The sequence below is a fragment of the Rhinichthys klamathensis genome, unplaced genomic scaffold (assembly GCF_029890125.1).
Source record: "Rhinichthys klamathensis goyatoka isolate OS25496 unplaced genomic scaffold, OSU_Roscu_1.1 h1tg000768l_1, whole genome shotgun sequence".
Lineage (NCBI taxonomy): Eukaryota > Metazoa > Chordata > Actinopteri > Cypriniformes > Leuciscidae > Rhinichthys > Rhinichthys klamathensis.
Window position 1 is genome coordinate 273623 of NW_026607168.1, and position 19995 is coordinate 293617.

Here is a 19995-nt window from a genome sequence, read left to right on the forward strand (position 1 = left end):
TTAACATTAGTTAACTAACATGAAATAACATTGAGCAATACATTCTTACAGGATTTATTAACCTTTGTTAATACAAATGTTCATGTTAGTTCAGTGCATCTATTAATGTTAACAAACAAAACTTTTGATCTTATAAATATATTAGTAAATGTTGAGATTAACATGAAGTAAGATTAATAAATGGTGCAGAAAAATTGTGCATTGTTATTTAGTTAACTAATGTTAACAAATGAAACCTTATTGTAAAGTGATACCACTAATATTGTTTCCACTTTTAATGTTAAAATGTATTAGTAAATGTAAAACATTACCAAGATTACATAAGTGTTGTTCATTCAAAGATATTTATTTTTTATAGAAATAGTATAAAACTTGACCTGACCTATGAACATATGAAAAATGTATTTCTTTCTAGGCTATATTACCTTTATTGTGTTGTCTTGTTCACTCCAACAACTATTACAAAGTGATCTATTGGAATGTTAGTTTGGAAGACAGAATTCAAAACAACTAAAAAACCACTGGTGAACAAACCCTCATTACTGAAACTGAGCACTTATGACAATCTCCCTGTGTGACAACTAACCCCGGTCTCCCGTCCACACAGTCCACACACCACACACTCTTTTATATCTCCATTATCTCTCTGTTCACTTTTGGTCGCTTTTTCCTTCTCTATAGGCATCTTTTTATGGAACTGACATTCCAGTCTAAAACAGAAGCTCTTGTTTAAGGAGTCACCCTCCTAACCAATCCCTTTTTTTCATCTTCCTAGGTTTGAAGCCGGAGAGCAAAGGTCAAGACCCCCTCCAGCTTCAGAGGCATGTCAGGTCATGCTAGCCACATACTGTTGCTCTCCCCGTTTAGCCCAGAAAACTCCAACAAGAAATGTGTGAGTAGACAAGTGCCTGTTCTGCTGTTGCTAAAATGAATTTTTTGAAAGACAGAACCAGTTTTTGCTCATTAAATCCAGAAATTAAGAACTAATAAACTTTAATTTTGTTCTCTAGACCTTCTTTTATGGAAATATACTGTGGTATCATGCTTAAAGGAAAATAGCTCAAATATTTTGGTTTAAAAGCTGGAGGTTATGTCTTAGTATAGATGTCGGTTGAGTCGGTACAATGCAGAAGGTTGTGCTTCAGGCGGGTGTCCGGGTCATGAGGGTCATCAGTGCATTTGCCCGTATTTTGACTGTATCAGCACATGGCAAGAGCTTCATATTGCTTCCACTGTGAAAAATGAGACTTGGATGCATAAACAGGAAAAAAAATTAGGGAGACATGCAAGACTCCTCAGAATAGATAAACAAATAACCAAATAAATCTAGAGGACATTGGGGTGAGGGCAGGCAACCCCATAAGGGTCAGTACAGGAACAGATAAATCTCAGTTAAAGACGCCATGCTTCACAACGTCTAACCTCTTAATCAACTCTAATCGGACAGAGGAAGGAGGGCACTGTCCGAACAAAACGCAATATGAAGCACAAATGTAAAGGCACTCATCCAAAATTGAAATCTGTCCTTATAAGAGTGTCATATTATAAATTGGCTGTTTTCATAGACAATAGTTTCATATTTTTATAGACAAATGCCTATGTACGCTTAAAATATATGAAAAGAAATATTTTGTAACAATATACACCATCGTTCAAAAGTTTGGGGTCAGTCATTTTTTTCTTTCTTTTTTTTGAAAGACATTAAGGATGTGTTAATTTGATAAAAAGTGATTGCAAATATTTATACTGTTAGAAAAGATTTCTATTTTGAATAAATGCTGCTCTTTTTTTTACTTTTTATTCATCAATGAATCCTGAAAAAAGTATCGCAGGTTCAAAAAGAAATATGAAGCAGCACAACGGTTTCCAACATTGATAATTAATCAGCATATTAGAATGATTTCTGCAGGATCATGTGACACTGAAGACTGAAGTAACGGTTGATCGAAATGCAGCTTTGCATTAGATTTTCTGAAATAAATAAATTATATTTTTAGTATATTAAAATAGAAAAAAATTGTAATAATATTTCGCAAATTTTACTATTTTTTTCTGTATTTTTTTATTAAATAAATGCAGGATTGATGAGCATCAGTGACTTCTTTCAAAAAGGAATATATATATATATTAAAATATGGGAATTATGCATATAGACACATTTATCTATCTACCTATCTTTCTATCTATCATCTATATTTTAAGATCATGGTTGGTATGATTTTAACATTATGGTTGATACTTTCAAGTTTCAAAACATTTATTTTTGTCTTTGTTCTGAGGTTATAATTGATCTATGAATAGGTGAATAGGTGACAACTGACCATTCGCTACTTCGGAAAGTGGACCTTCAGACCATATTTTGCTTCACACTCATGTTACCTAAGTGATTGTTCATGGGTACGTTTTTGGACTGGGCTGTCTTTCACGTCAGAAACAGGGGCACTGAATCATGGGTCACAAACTGTCAGAGCTTCCATAAATTAACCTGCAAACCAGTGGCCTTTGCATTTCCTAGGCCATGCGATGTGGTCATGTTTACTCCCTGACCTCAAACTGGGAGTCACTGTGCCAGTTGCTGCAGTCATCAGTCACCTCATACCAGTGCATTCATCTTCACAATCCATCAGAGCCAGAGATGCATCTGACACATGGATGATTGTTCTCGGGATGAGCATACAATTCTATATAGCTCATTCAATACAAGAGATACTGTATCTGGTGGCACTTTTACAGATTCAGTATTGCTCAAGAAAGGGATTTTTTTCACTATTTACTCTCCCCCATGTTGTTCCAAACCCGTATGTTGTTATTAATTCACATTCAGATTCAAGTTCTCACTTATGTCATGTCAAGATCACGATTTTTAACTTTTGGTATGTTACTCGTACAAAGCGATTTTATGACCACTAAGTTGATTAAGTTGCATGGACTACGTTTGTGGTGTTTTTTGTTCTTTTGGAGCTTGACAGAAATGTTGACTATAAACTATCTTTATGGAAAAGAGCTTAATGATGATCCTTTAAAAATGTTCCACAGAAAAAATAACAGCATACGAGTTTGAAACAACATGAAGGCGAGTAAATAGTAAATAGAATTGTTTTTGCTTTAGAAGTTCTTTAACTGAACCTCTAATTTAATTGAAAGATATTAGAAAGCCATTCATTTTTAAATGCCATCACTGTATAGAATTACACATAATCACCATCCCCACCGAATAACGCCCTTGGTCAGTATGCCACAGAATGATCTAATAGCCAGTCAAAAGGCTAATTGGGGGACAGGTAGGGTTACATGTGACAACAATTAAGCTAAGCTAAAGGCCAACTTTATGGCCTCTAGCGCTAGAAGTGCTGTGCTAAACAGGGACAACAATAACATTGAGCTTTTTTATTTGCAGGCTGCTAAATTGGGGACCATATGTTTCGTGAGCATATCTAAATAATTCATTTCCTTTCATTTACATTTATTTACTATACGCTTCATATTTAAACATGTTTTAATTCATTGTAAATAATGCTGGCAGTGTTTTGATTGTTTTATTGCTATTGTTTTGCTAAGGCATCAACACAAAGATGAATGTTTACTTTGCATGTAACGTTGGACAGAGAGGGAGGCATAACTGTTTAAACTGGTTAATGGAATACTGCACTTACTCAATGGAGGAAATGTCCCACAGTGACTTTGGAAGATTTTGACGGAGGTGAGGAAATATAAATGTGTCTCAAAGCTATTGAGGTCCTCTTATTACGGAAGCCCTGAACCGCAACGTAAAAAAAGAAAAATCTGTAAAAAAAAAAAAAAAAAATCTAGCATTTCGAGATTAAAGTCGAAAAATTTCGAGATTAAAGTCGAAATATTTCGAGATTAAAGTCGAAATATTTCGAGATTAAAGTCGAAAGACTGGATCTGAATAATACGGAAGCCCTGAACCGCAACGTAAAAAAAGAAAAATCTGTAAAAAAAAAAAAAAAAAATCTAGCATTTCGAGATTAAAGTCGAAATATTTCGAGATTAAAGTCGAAATATTTCGAGATTAAAGTCGAAAAATTTCGAGATTAAAGTCGAAAAATTTCGAGATTAAAGTCGAAATATTTCGAGATTAAAGTCGAAATATTTCGAGATTAAAGTCGAAATATTTCGAGATTAAAGTCGAAAGACTGGATCTGAATAATACGGAAGCCCTGAACCGCAACGTAAAAAAAAAAAAAAATCTGTAAAAAAAAAAAAAAAATCTGTAAAAAAAAAAAATCAAAATGCTAGATTTTTTTTTTTTTTTTTTTACGTTGCGGTTCAGGGCTTCCGTATCTTATGTATTCAGTGTTGGGGAAAGTTATAATGTGCTACAATATTGCGTTACTCCCTAAGAATTGCATTACTTTGTTACATTTTATGTTAACTAATGTGTTGCATAATGCGTATAACCTTTCAGCTGTGCTGCCATTCTGGACTTTAGAAGAATAGGACACGGGAGAAGTTTAACACTCTCACTTAAGCAAAAATAAAAAATGAAACACCAATGTGATGTTTAAGTAATTTTAGCTTTTTTTTTTTTTTTTTACAGTTGAACATGGATCATCAAAGGTCAGCAGCAAAGACATTGGTTAATAAAGTGAGATTAAATACATAAAGTATATTTTGTGTTATTTACATATTATTGCAGGTTTGCGTAATATTCTGAGTTTGCATTTCACTGTTTTTATTCATTTTGAGGAATACTGAATCTGTTTTTGTGCAAGTGAGATGAGTAAATACCCGTTTACGTTTAGTTTAGAACAGGGGTGTCCAAACTTGGTCCTGGAGAGCCACTGTCCGGCAGAGTTCAGCTCCTCAACACTCCTGCCTGGAAGTCTATGTACTTAAGACCTTGATTATCTGCTTTATTTGGGGTTGATGCTGAACTCTGCAGGATATTAGCCTTTCAGGAGCAGGATTGGACACCCCTGTGCTATAACTACAATAACCATAACCATACCAACACATCTGCACTTACTCACGACTTCTCTCAACATGGCTGTCAGTCAATAAATGGGAAAACAAAGTAACTTGCGTTACTTATTTGACAAAATAACTCAGATATTGTATGTTGATGTAAATGTAAAAGTAATGCGTTACTTTACTAGTTACTTAAAAAAGTAATCTGATAACTTAACTTGCATTACTTGTAATGCATTAACCAGCAATGGACATATTAAAACAAAATATCTTGCTAACAAAGCAGTCTTATTTAGTACTTGTTGCATTGTGATTACTTTAAACATTTCCATTACCTCTATTTGACCTCTTAATTTGCTTATCCAAATCATGTCCACTGTATTAGGAATGTGTACTATTTATTATAGTTACAGTTAAATGTTTTTCCTAGCTACTGATACTCTTAAAAAGAAAGTTTCTTTATTCGCATCTGGTTCCATGAAGAACCTTTAAAATCCATGGAACCTTTCCATTGCACAAAAGATTTTTTTATATTATTAAAATGTAAATGTAATAATTAATAAATAAATAATAAATAAAATGTAAAAAAAAAAAAAAAAGTTTGTTTTAAGGACGTTTCTTTGGGGAACCCGAAATGGTTCTTCTATGACATTACTGTGAAGGTCTCTCTTTTGGAAGCTTATTCGTAAGAGTGTATGAGTTTCCTCATAAATATAATTTCCATGCTATGACAAAGTGCTGGCAAAAAGAAGAGCATTTAACCTTTTCTGTCTGAAAATAGTTGGATTCATTACAAACACTAATAAAAAGGTTGTACGTTGTAAAAAGCAAATGCATTTTTTTAACGAATTAAGCAGTAAAGTCAAGCCAAACTTTATTTATAGAGCACATTTAACACAACCACAGCTGATCTGAAGTGCATTACAATAAGGAGGAATTACAGATTCCTAAAATAATTCTACATTAAATCCAGTCCACATTTACTACATTATTTTACACAATCTAATTTTTAAGACAATCCTAATTTATTCTTGTTGAAGTAACGCTGAATCATCTACAGATGCACATTTTAAGTGCAAATAAACAAGGCTTAAAATAGTAATCATGACATCAGTTAGTTCAATGTCTTTAACATGTCCACTTCCTCACAGTTTTAAGGTGTAAAACCCAGTGCATGTCACTGTAATTTACACTGTGGCCTTTTGTGCTTTAACAGATTCCCAATATGCTCATTACAGACTAAACTAACAGAAGTGAAGTGTCCTGCAAGGAGCCTTTGTCAAATGGTGTAAACTCCAACACCTCAACGAGACGCTTATAAAAACAAGGTAGCTAACAAATAATACCATCATTTCTTTTCTCTCTTGTTATAATTAAGTAAACATCAATGTACAATTATTTTTGCTCTTTTATTTGCTTATTTAGCATTATATATTTCATGCCTGACAGTGTTTTATGCACTGAAATTAAAAGTGCACAAAGCAAACATGTATTGGATTGAATTAAAATAAAATCTGAATCTGTTATGATGCATCAAACTGAATGCACACAATTTGTTAATATTATTATTGAAATGTAACATACAGTAAACGATACTTGTTTTCTAACAATATTTTTGGGTGATGAACTGTTTTGATGAAAGTAATTGTGCAAATGGGCATATTTTTTGAAAATATCAAAACAGTTTATGTACATATTGGCCTATCTAAACGAATCGTTTAATAAAAATATATATAATTGGTAGATAAAAGATTAAAACTGAGGAATTCTAAATTTTTTGCCTCTTTCAGTACCTCTTTTTTGTCCCGGCAAATAATGATGATGAAAAATAATCAGTGTTAATGTCTTTTTGTCAAGATCTCTTGAGTTTCTCTCTGCTTGAGATTGTTAAACAATTCACATTAATTGTGCAAGAGCAGCGCCTTTGTCCAATTGGACAAAGACTTTTTTTCTAGCACCTCCACTGACCAGTTGAGGAGCTTAGCGTATCCAAGCCCCGCCCCATGTGAAGGCGTCACACTCATATATGGTCACTATGTCCTTATATGCACTGTGGTGGGCGGAGCTTCAGGAACCACGGCTGTTTAGTGTCACTTTCACCGAATTCTTAACTACGCTTCTCAGAGATGAATCGGACAGCTGGCGGGTGAAACGCAGTGAATCTCCTCTTCTAAACAACCTACAAGTTTTGACGGATTATTTAGGGACTTTCCTGGTACAAAGAATTGTGTCATATGGAAAGAACTCATAGCGTTTATTCATTTTCATTTTATTTACACGTTTTTTTCACAATAATATTTCGCGTGCTGTCTTGTTCAGACGAAGATTACGACTAGGTATGGTGTCAGTATGAGTATTGGAAAACGCTTTCTTTTATAGTTTCCGTTAAATACCTAATAATAATAATTCTCACAATCTCACATTAAACTTCACACGTGGGATTTCGAGAAGATCGTGAAGTTTCAAACACGGATGGTCCTCTCGTGACGCGACGTACGCGCTCGGACAGATCTCGCGCAAAACTGACCGTATTCGGAGCGACTGAAACTTGAACATGTTTTGGGGATTTCTCACGCAATAATTATGCCACCCTCTCGTTTACCTTGTAAATATTCCAAGAACTGCTGTGAGTAGAGAAGTTAAGTTTTTGTCGTAGAAAGATCTCTGAGGTGGGAAGCGCCGCGCGCCTCGTCTAGATCTCCTCCTCCCCGCTTGAAAGGAGTCGCATTGTATCGGTCGTTACCACAGAAAGTGTTGCGGGATAGCATGGCAATGGTAGTAAATCAGTGGCAAGAGAACATTTCGACTGATCCCGGGTCCCAGCTGCAAATGTGCAGTCAGGAGCCCGGCGGGACACCGGGAACTCCCTCGGGTTCAACCCCGGGCAACGACGCGCTCTCCGGGGACAAAATTCCCAATGTGGACTGCATGGTGTGCGGGGACAAGTCCAGCGGCAAACACTACGGCCAGTTTACGTGCGAGGGGTGCAAGAGCTTCTTCAAGCGCTCGGTGAGACGGAACCTGAGTTACACCTGCCGGGGGAACCGCGACTGTCCCATTGACCAGCACCATCGGAACCAATGCCAGTATTGTCGGCTGAAGAAGTGCTTGAAAGTCGGAATGAGGAGAGAGGGTAAGATCTCACAGTGTTTAACTGCTGCGTGCAATTGACAAATACAAATTTAAAACCTGTAGTAAGACTAACCAAATGGTTATAGTGGTTCTTATGTTCAGCTCTTCAAATCAAGATCTTTTTTGCTGTATAGGGTTCTTGAGTTGTTGCTTGGAGATTTAAAAAGTTCTTGATTACAGAAAGTTGATATTAGTTGACATTACAGGTTCTTCCAATCAGTTTTGTTATCTGGGTTAATTAAGCACCAGTGGTTTTCCAAAGAACAAGAAGAAAAACAACAACAACCATCATGGTTTTGGTTCTAAACTGTTGTTTTGGACATTTTGGTTCTAATTGGAGATGTTATTGTAATCATAAAAAAAAATATTGTTACTATTGTAAAATTATATAGACTATAAATCAAACAGATGTCTTTTAAACAGAATGGGCTATTTCTTTCTTAAACATATGTCTGAGGTGACAGAGTTTTTTGTTATCAACTGTTTTAATTTTTGGGGAATTTATTTGTATAAGTGACCCCTTTTTTACACGCACTGTATTTTTATTTATTTTTTACAGTAGAATTCCTACTAGAATTGAAAAATATTTTCAAGTTTAAATGGAATTGCTGCTTGTGAAATCAAAGTGGTGATGACTTCATTGCACCTTTTCAACTTACTACTGAGGAAGGGTTAGGGTTAGTAACCCTAACTCTGAAATCTGATCAAAACTCACTAAAATCTTGCAGAAATGACACAAATAAGTTCAAAGTTCCTCAAATAACTTTTTATTCTACAGTAAATATCTATTGTTGTTTTAAGAACCCCAAAAATATATTCTAATCGGAATAACCTGCAATGTAACATCAAAAACTTTTTTAAAATAGCAGCTCAAGAAAAGGATCTTATAATGATGAACATAAGAATTTACTAGTAATGGATGGATTTGTTTTTTTTCTTTCAGCCACTGTTTTTTTAAAAGCTCATTGCAGCACCAGTTTAATTAAATTATATTGTGTGCATTATAAATTATATAATGTGTTTGTTTGAAAATTCAGACTAATCTTGACTATTTAGTGTTTAATTGTGCAAATAACATTCAACTGCAAGAGAATATATATATATACATTTTTTTACAAATCAAACAACAAATTTCTTTGTTTGCGGATTAAGATGATACTTCTGGAGTCTTAATAGTAATTTGGGGCATGATCAGTTTGCAAAGTCAGGTTTAATTCAAATGTAGTTTAAAATACTAGTGTTTTTTTTATATAATTGTGGTGGATAAGTCGTCCACTCTGCAGATGATTGTGAAAACTCCTAATTAGTTTGGGTTATGAAAATCACTGCAGGGAAAATTCATCTAGTCATGCCTTCAGAGTTCAGACTGAAAGAACATTCAGTCTCCTGATTCTCTTGTCTGTTGACCTTTGATGTGACTATGAGCTATCTGTGTATAAGATGATGAATATGGCCCAGAATTATTCTGTAGCCTGTTATAATATTGCATTTCTGTCAAAGTAGACACTAACCATCTCTAACACCTCAACTCAGTCATTATTGTATTGGCTCTTTCATGGATTTTCAAATCATTCTGTTGAGTTTTCTAATGTATAGAGGAGACTGGGGCTATTTGTCACAAAGCAAAGTTGTCAACATACCCAGTGGTTTTGTTTGTTGGTTTCAACATTGGTTTAAGTATTTGTATAATGCATTGATAATAGTTTATTGTCTCTCATAATTGTTTTACTCTTTAATGTTAATGAACTGCCTATGATAGCAGATTCCACAGTGACAACTTACCCCCTAGAGTGTGATGAATCTATTTAAACTAAAACATGAAAGCATTGAAATCATTCGAGTGACAGTGCCTTCGTGTAGCTGTGAAAACATCAGCCGCCTCAACGGTTAAAACATGTTAAGACATTGGTTTGTTTGACCTGTCTGCATGCATTCACGTAAATCAATAATATGCATTTTTATTTCACTCTTGCCCGTTAGGTTGCACTTTTGCACTCAACGAATTTTCACTAAAAAATTTCTAGTAGTAGAAAAACTGAAATAGTATTTTCTTGAACTCTAATAATCTTTGGTTTATTTACAACTTTGAAAGATACTTTATACAGTGTGTGTTGCATTTGTACAGACAAAATAGATGTAGACAGGAACACATGCAGCCTCGCTTCTTCTTTTCATTCATAAATGATATCTCCTCTGAATTATGCAATTCAGTCACTCGCGAAGAGAAGCACCTTGTACTGAGGCATTACAGATATTCTTCAGTCATAACACAATTTGAGCCAAACAAACAAAACACTTGGCTCATATACTTTGGTCCTTGTGCATGAGATTTATGATTAACATTCACATTTCTATATGACCTTCTTACAGATTCCAATCCAGATTCAAACTAGATCTTTAAGATGCTCAGTCTTTGTTAAATACATATGTAGATAAATGAATAAACTATCCTATAAGTACAACAGTGTGATACAACTTCCACTTTAGTGTCGCCTCTTGGATTCGCAACATTGTATTTGACATGAAACTTCAAAAAACGTCTTTTAGCAGGTCAGATTCTGTAACTCACAGAGCCGGCTTTTCTTCTATTGGTTGAATCCTGGTCATTACAGGTTGATGTAATCCTGCTAATAATTTGTCTCTCACAAGTTCATGTATATGAGTGTGATATAGATTTGGTGTGCTGTCCATGATGGAGGGGCTGTGAGATCTTAGAATATGTTCACACTTTTCATGTTTGATTTGATTAAAACAAACTCTGGTGCGATTGCTCAGTTAGTTCGGTTAATTTGAATAAGTGTGAACGCTGCCATCTGAACCCTGGTGCACCAAACAAGCGGACCGAGAGGCTGTAAAGATGGGTCTCGCTCCGCTTCCAAACGAACTCTGGTGCGGTTCGACTGAAATATGAATGCAACACGGACCAAAGGCATGTAAACGAATAAAAAACAGGACATGATTTAACAAGATGCAACCCTAAAAAGGACAGAATGCTCAAGCATAGCCGTTTTTTCTCGTCATAGTTGCAATGTTTCCCATCACAGTTCGGTACAGCATCAGAACCGCGTCTCCTCGCAGCAGATCTTCGTTTGTGTGTGATGGAGGGATTCCTGACGCTGTTTTGACTCCTTTACACATTTTAGAACCTCTTCACGAGTTCTCAGCCGGTCAAAATACCATCATATGTAGGCTATGCACATACAACGAGTGCATTTAGCTCAGCACACAGCATTGTTTTGGATGTTCGGTAAGTTCCATCGCGAAATATATGTTATAAAAGCCGACCAATCAGGTTGTGAACATATCCATATGACTTGAGGTTCTGTGTTAAAATGCGGACGGTAAGCGGATCAGGACTAAATTTATTAGTCAAGTGTGAACACATCCTAAGATACAGTACCTCCCTGCACTACTTGATTAAAGAAAGATAGCAGTATTAATGCATAGAGAAGTTGACAGGTTATATATGTATTAGGATTAGGAATAAAGGTGGAGTTGGGAAAGAAGAAGAAGAAAGAATTGAGGTAAGCAGATGCTTATATATCATTGGAATATAATTGAAAGGATTAGATGAACAAGCCAGACTGAACTTATGTTTAGAACTTTTTAATCATCATTGTTCAAAAAAAGTAAATGGTTCAGGTATCAGACAGATAATGCCTTTGATAGTATGGATCATTGGTAGCCTTGAAACTCTTGAACTTTTGCATAACTTATACTTGTTATGGATGAGGTCATACGCATTTCGCTCTAAGGTTCTTTGTTTTCCGCAGCACTCAGAAATCCCACTCTCTCCTCCTACGAGTTTATCACATGCGTTTAGTAATGAATGGGGCAGAATCACGCTGATGTTTCCACTGAGACCCTCACATACGCATGTACTTTTTAGCGACGACCTCTCTTATGAAAAAAATAGATGGTTTTGCCGCCTTATTACACATGAGATAACCTTCTGGGGATGTTCTGTAGAAACTTCAAAGAACCCAGAAGTGCATCAATTTTGATGTGAAACATCTGTCATCATTATTTACTCATCTTCAGGTTGTTCCAAACCCATTTCTTGCAACAGGAACATTTCTGAAACACCTTCATGGAGCGTGAATGTGAATAACAGAATCTTTTTACCTTGCACCAACACATAAATCTGAAGAACCTGTAATGTAGCAACTCAAAACCCGAAGGATTCAGCTAGCGCGTTCCGCGATGATCTTCCTCCTAGCACTCCTCATCTTCGATCGCTCTACCTGTTTTTACACCTTACGGCTGCTCTTGACATGACTGACATTCCAGCCTGACAAAGGGCGCCTCTGATTGAAAGAAAGCAGCTTGATTGCCTTGTCAGTTCCACAGGCTTCTGCAAGTACGTGCATCTGCTGGAATGTTCCTTGTGCAAGGCCGTGACCTTTGTCAAAACTAGAAAACGGCCACGGACTTAAGAAAGTCTGACATTCACATGCAAAAGGGCTAGCATACAAAATCTCACAGACTTGTATTAAATGAGGAATTTGAGCAACATATTCGAATATAACCTGTGTAATATAGCTGTTTGTGAAAAATGTTTGCATAGTTTTAAAGATCAGAGTGCATGACAAATCAATTTATCAGCTCCTACTAAAAGAAATAATCGATTCTGAACTCCTGAAATGAGTCGTCAGCATTTCCAGGCTTACTTCCTGTTATGTAGGTTGGAATCAAATTTGCATAATACTAGCCTATGGTCTTCATTGGCTGACCGTAAACAATGTTTACTTTGACCCGCACTCAAACACTGTAGTTGACGCTGAGGCCTGGAAGAGTTTGGTTCATGTTTTGGTTTGTTTTTTTTGCACTGCAAATCCACTTTAAATGCACTTCTAAAGGCGCTGGAATTGATATGGTAAAACATTGTTACTGTTCGTATAGTCTCAGCCTCAGACGTCACGCCCACGGAACGTTGGCTAAACGTCTGATGCATATGGTACACTTAACTGGAAACACTTCAGGAATGTCGAAGTCGTCATCTGATTGGTTGAATTTTATCGGATTTCCGGGGGGCGCGAGTGTCGCGTTTACTTTCGGTCTGCCGGGAAACAAAGCGCAGACGTGTGATTGCGGAAGAAAAACTGTTGTGTTTACATGAGTGATAATGAGCATTTATCAAGATCAGCTAAACGTAGGATTCTCAAAAGTATGCGAGGTTCACGGCATAGACTCTTGAAGTTTTCTTTTCCTTCTTTGATTTTCTATGCTGACTGACTTGTTGCACGCCAGTCTGTTGTTGTGGGGACATTTCCACGCCCCAAAACGTGACGCTGAACGAAACGAACTGTAATTGGTTGTTTGACATGTCGGTCAAACGGCCTTATGGACGGGCCTTGGCCAAAGAAAGCTGCTATGAATTCCACACCTTCAGCCGTCAGTCTGAAGGTCTGGCTACGCGGGACTACTGTTCGTATCACTGTGTATCAAGCCCCGAAGCATCCAGTGCTGAAATTCAGATATGGTAATGGGTATTTCGTTTCTGACACACGGTGTAAGTGGTCGACCAATCACAACAAACTGAGCCATCTGACCAATCAGAGCACAGTAAGCTCTCGGAAAGGAGGGGTTTAGAGAGACAGAATCTTCGAATGAACTGCAATGTATATTATGAGAAAACTCAAGTGTTTTTTGACCTTGGATGCATGTTAACCTGTTGTAGGAGTCCTCCAAAACAAAATTAGGAACTTTTAAAATAGCATAATAGGGGTACTTTAAAAAAAAAAACGAATAAAACTGACTAAAACACGACACACTTACAAGACTTAACTAAAATTAAAATGAAATATACTATTAATAATAAAAACGATTATAGACACTAAAATAACACTTGTAAGCAGCCACCTAGTAACCAATTTCATGCAGAATAGCCTGAGATGTCACATTGTAAGAGGATTGGATGTTGGCAGCATGCATGCAGATGTACAGTATTAACAGTGCATGTCCACCATGTGCTGCCGTTGCCGAGCGTCTCAGGAAACGTGCTGAAACTGTGACTTCATCCCATGACCTGTAAGTCACTCGCTTCCCATGTGCAGGGTGAAATATAGGTCAATGGAAAGTAAACATTAATAATAGACAGGATCATAGCAAAGTCCAAATGTGACGGCTCTCTGTGGGGTTTGGGTAAATATCACCCTGCCACCTGGTCGATTGGCTAATCCTGCTGTTCAACCCATTTGAACAGGTGACCTCCGCCAGAGGAGACTCTGATTTGCTGTGTAACATAATGCTTTATGATTCTTCAAATACAGCAGTGTCAAAAAGTCTGAGAGACATAGATTTTCAAGTTTTAGGGTTTTGAAAAACTGTTTAAGATTTTGCATTATATCCAACTCAAAAAACGGAGGCATAACAAAAATAGTTTTATTCTATTGTTATGCTGATAACGTGTTGTTATTAACTAAAACTATATAAAAAATGTTCATTGCTGATTACATAATTACTGAAATGTAAGTTTAAGAATGCTGTAAAATTCAGACTGTTCAGATTCACTTTTCATATTCTGTCACAGCATGCGCCTCTGTTTTATTTTTTTAAGTGTGACTTGCTCCTAATTCAAAATGATTCAGGCAATGGATTTGCACACCTGAGTGACGTTAAATGTTTGTGCAGAAATGTGGTCGAACACCTCAATGTCACACATTTTTGCTCCGCAAATATTGTGCACCTGCCCCCGCCCTCCTCATCTTATGGCATGCCGGAGCTCCATCACAACCAGTTTCAGGAGAGAACGACAAACAGTGAGAGAACGCAAACGAGGAACTGGAAAGTCCAGCTTTGTTAACTTTTGACCTCTAAGTGTAAGTGGTGTGTTAATTCCATTACACACGTGAAGCACGTTCACGATTCATAAGAATGCAGTTCAACTGTGACTCTGACTAAATAATGCTGCTAGAGGGCCTGTGTTTGCTCTTTAAAAATAAATAAATAAATAAATATGTAGAGAGAAATACTGTGAGAAAATGGTCCATTTTAAATTCCCAAACCTGCAAAATCCCCGGTCCTTGATTTCTTTTGGACTAACAGGTAGTCCTGTCCTCAAACTCAAAAGTTCTTATATCAAACTCAGTCTGGCTGCTCAAACAAACTGATTGCAATTCTGTTTGGTGCCAATTGGTGTAGAAATGACCCACCTCAACTTTAATTTAACATGCCATTGTTTGGCTTTTATCTGAACTGGAATTGATAAAGACATTTTTATTCTCCTTCAGATTCTATATTTACACTGCTGTTTAAAATTCTGGGGTCAGTAAGAAATCTCTTGAAAGACATTAATATGTTTATTCAGCAAGGATGCATTAAATTAATCAAAAGTGACTAAAGACATTTTTTTTAATAAAAAATCTATTTCAAATAAATGCTGTTCTTTTGAATGTTCTATTCATCATAGAATCCTGAAAGAAATCATGGTATTAGGGTTTCCAAAAAATATTGAATAACACTGATAATAATAAGAAATCTTTCTTGAGCAGCAATTCAGCATATTAGAATGTTTTCGGAATGATCATGTGACACTGAAGACTGGAGTAATGATGCTGAAAATTCAGCAAGACAAGAAATAGGACAAGCTTCTGTCATTCATTCCTTTGTAAATTATACACATTATTAAAGCGTTCATTAGGTAGATGTAGTTATAACAAAAGTCTCTGAATCCTTACCGTTCAGTTTCTCCACTTTCTCTTCCTTCCTAAAGGAAACTCTGATTGTATTTTATATCATAATGAGAGCATTGTTTGCCACTGTTCCTTCCTTTTATGTCTATTGTGATGTGTATATATATATATTAAATAACTAATAGCAATTATAATTTTACATGCTATGACCCCTTTAAAGCATTTCAAAATATATCAGAAAATATATTCTACTCAAATTATAATAAAACGATAATGATACATCCAGGTCCAGATCTATCAACAACTAAGATAAAGTTGATACTTACATGAAACTCTATTATGTCTAAGAAACATAAAGCAATAACATTTTCCTATGGGTTTTTGTCACTCTCTCTCTCTCTCTCTCTCTCTCTTTCATTCCGTGTTCATTTCATGCTCCCTCTGGTTTATAGTAAATGGAGTTATTGGCCAGACAGCAGGATAGTTAAACAGGTGTTTCCCAAATGGGCACTGAGCTGCGCCGTTGCAGGAATGGCCTCTGTTTTGCCCTTCGCCTCTGGCTGAACCATTTGTTTGAGGAAGTGTGAAAAACCTCATTCCACCCATAGTGTTCACTCACTCATTACTGATGTATAGCAAAGGGCTCGGCATCTCTCTGATGGGTTTCACAGATGCATTGACTTGATTCACTTAGACATTAGAAAGCAGAAGGAGACTTGGCTTGATCTATTCTTGTGAATGGATCTGGTTGTGTTTGCAAGTAAACACATTAATATCCACTTCTAATGGCTCTTTGATTTTTATTTTCATTTCCTCAGCTGTCCAAAGGGGTCGTATGTCCAACTCGCAGTCCAGTCCAGGACAGTACCTGAGCAACGGGAGTGACCCATATAACGGGCAGCCGTACCTTTCGGGCTTCATCTCTCTGCTTCTACGGGCCGAGCCGTACCCCACCTCACGCTATGGAGCCCAGTGTATGCAATCCAACAATCTAATGGGCATCGAGAACATCTGTGAATTGGCCGCCCGTTTACTCTTCAGTGCTGTGGAGTGGGCGAAGAACATCCCTTTCTTTCCTGACCTACAGCTCATGGACCAGGTAAAGCAAATTTGTCAGGACTCTTAGCATATTCAAGCTTGGTTCATATATACAGGTTGAAATCACGTACCGGGGGGGCCGGACTGGTTTATTGCTATAACAATGGCGAGATCAATGTAATAAAAGACAGCAATGTTCAATTTAAAATGTAATCAAATAATTAATAATTGTATTTTATTTTTGTGTAGGTGGCGCTCTTACGCATGTCGTGGAGTGAGCTGTTTGTTCTGAATGCTGCTCAGTGCTCTATGCCGCTGCACGTTGCGCCCCTGCTGGCCGCTGCTGGTCTACACGCCTCTCCCATGTCAGCCGAGCGGGTGGTGGCCTTCATGGACCACATACGCGTCTTCCAAGAGCAGGTGGAGAAACTAAAAGCCCTTCAGGTAGACACGGCCGAGTACTCCTGCCTGAAGTCCATCGTACTCTTCACCTCTGGTAAGAATAACTTACCTTTAGACTATTAGTATTCACTATATGTCAATTATGAGTCCATTTTAGGAGCACAGAGTAAACCTCAATAATACCATTTTTAAAAAAAAACATCTGGGCTGTTTTGTTGATCTGTTTATGTCTAGTTGTCAGTATTTTTCGTGAGTTGTGTTTTTTTGGTAAATTAATGAAACAAATCAAAAAGAAACAAAGAAAAGTTACCTGGTTGTAAAGTGTTACACACAAAACGTTAAAAACAAAAAAGTGCCAAACACCAATCGCTTTGCCACAGAGCTTCAGATTCAGAGATGTCTTGCCCACTGGCTTAGATTATTTCTGATTCCCTGCTCTACCTGTCAGAAATCCTTTTCCTGCCCAGACCTACACTTTTCCAAATGGATGGCTGAACCCACCGCTCTCGATTCTTTTTTTTTTTTAATCACTCAATCCTTCATGCTTCCATCTATTATTGAAACCAGGCAAGCAGCCCCCCACCCCAACTCAACTTCCACCAACATGGCTGAATTATGCATGCTGAGTTGCGGAAAGAAAGATTCGCTTCAGTCTGGTTGTGACCTACATAACCTCTGTAGCCCAGGGCATCAATGTGATCCATCCTGCAATTCCAGCCAAAGCCCCCTCCACCCCCTACCGAGACCTGCCGGCATGAGCTAACAGGGACAGACAAACTCTTGTGGCCCGTAACCTCAGCCCAAACCTCCTATCACCTCACATCGCTCGACAGGCCTCTAATGTCAGCCAGTCGCCCCGATTGCCCGACGCGGTGCGGTGGCAGCTCCCAGCGTGTGTTCACACTGTGAAACACAAAGAGAGAGGGGGATGCCTTTGCCGTGTAACGCCAGCGTAAGGGGGACTGGCGCAGAAGCACGCAAGGCTTGTCAGCGCTGACATTACGCCAGGGACTGACACATCAGTGCCCCCCTTACAAAACCCTGCCTACAGTAACTATAGATGTCTTTATCTGGACTCATGGGACATAGACAGAAGTGGCGGTTGTGTCCTGCTCAGCGGGTATCCTCGCCCCCATAGAAATATGAAGCAATTAATCTTTTGTTATCAAAACTGAAGCTCAGCAGGATCAAGTGTACGCGTACACCAATGATGAGTAGCATAACAGAGAGAAAGGCTGTCATTGGTTAAAACCCCGCAATTTTACACACTTGAGTATTTCAGCTGCGTCTTTTTCAGTAAGCACCCACAATCCAGTTTAAGCAGGACTTTATGCACTTACCGCTGTGCTTCATTTTAATATGGATGGATTGACAGAATGCATTACCTGTGTTGAATTTCTTTCATTTCAATTCCAGTTCACCTTCCTGTAGGGTGTGGCCAATTCATTTCAATGAAACAACTGCAAAAGAAACACACATTGGAAGTACAGTAGGCTATTCCTTAATTTTCCCCTCTGCTTTTACTTTCTACTTTAGATGCCATGGGTCTGTCTGATGTGGCCCATGTGGAGAGCATCCAGGAAAAGTCCCAGTGTGCTCTTGAAGAGTACGTGCGAAACCAATATCCCAATCAACCCAACCGATTCGGCCGGCTGTTGCTACGGCTACCCTCCCTGCGCATCGTTTCTTCTCCTGTTATCGAACAGCTGTTCTTTGTGCGACTGGTTGGTAAAACACCCATTGAGACCCTGCTGCGGGACATGCTGCTTTCCGGCTCCAGCTACAACTGGCCTTACATGCCCGTCCAGAGAGACCGGCCCATCTCAATCCATTACAACGAGAACGGGCCCTGATCCCACCCTCATAATCCATATCACACCCCCACCTCCACGGGGTCATGGCCGATACAGGGAATCTGTCAGCAAGCCACGCCCCTTTCTGCCACATCATCACTGCTCACTTATCTGAAGCACCAGCCGTTTGTTTCGTCAATGGGAATGGACTTCAAACAGACACCGAACTGTTTCCCACAGAGGTTTTCTATGAACAAGGACTGTTTGGCCCAAAGTGCAATGTCCATTCCTGATTTTGACTCAACCAGAAGCCATTAAAGCTGATGCCAAAACTTTACCAGAAAAGCTATTAACTGTAGACGGACCTTGGAAACTACACCACTTGTATTAGCGGGAGAGTCAAGATTCGGTCCGTACGTGTGTGGTGAAGTAAAAACTGAAACTAAGATCCCAGCAGCTGAATTTGGGGTGGTGGAAGTTTGTATTTCATCCCCAGTAAAACCGAGAGAAAGGTGTGACTCTTGCAGGACTCATGGGAGAGAAAGCCATTGCCAAAGTAGGACCGGCATCTGAACTCTCGGGAGTATTTTGTGGAACCGATGACTGAGGTGAAATTTCGTTTGTCTAGTTGATTTTTGCATTTAGGTCTGATGAAGTGGAAGGACTTGAAAGAGGCACTTGAAACCAGCCAGATAACCCTCACTTTCCGTGCTTTTCTCAGCTACATCCAAATATTCAGCACATCCAGACAGAATGTTGCCGTATCGAGCACATGCGTCTTGTTAAATACAGGTGTTTATCTCCTGTAGCATCAAGAAAAACACTAGGGTAAAATAAGGTATTCTGAAACATTGGGGAATGTCAGGACAGCTCTGATGTGTCCAAGCCAACCAAGTCTATGCTAACTTTACCATATTCTAGTCTCATTTAGTCTCATTTGATCATGTAGAGTGTTGAGGTGACAGGAAACCACACAAAATGACACCGATTACCCTAATTCACTCGATAAACTCAAAACCTCAATTATGCCAATAGTCTGCCTTTGATGACCAGGTATTTTGTGT

The 19995-nt window shown here is 37.9% G+C and overlaps 1 protein-coding gene across 2 annotated transcripts; it reads left to right on the forward strand.

Annotated features, from left to right (window-relative positions):
- The first annotated feature begins 763 nt into the window (after positions 1-763).
- On the forward strand, positions 764-19840 carry nr2f5 (nuclear receptor subfamily 2, group F, member 5). Of its 2 annotated transcripts, none has more exons than XM_056242988.1 (4): positions 764-892; positions 16517-16797; positions 16986-17232; positions 18675-19840. In XM_056242988.1, the coding sequence occupies exons 1-4, from the start codon at positions 889-891 to the stop codon at positions 18989-18991; spliced, it is 849 nt and encodes a 282-aa protein (XP_056098963.1). In that variant the 5' UTR covers positions 764-888; the 3' UTR covers positions 18992-19840. The 2 variants fall into 2 exon arrangements, with proteins under 2 accessions (XP_056098963.1, XP_056098962.1); XM_056242987.1 differs by lacking the exon at positions 764-892 and adding an exon at positions 6800-8065.
- Positions 19841-19995: the final 155 nt, after the last annotated feature.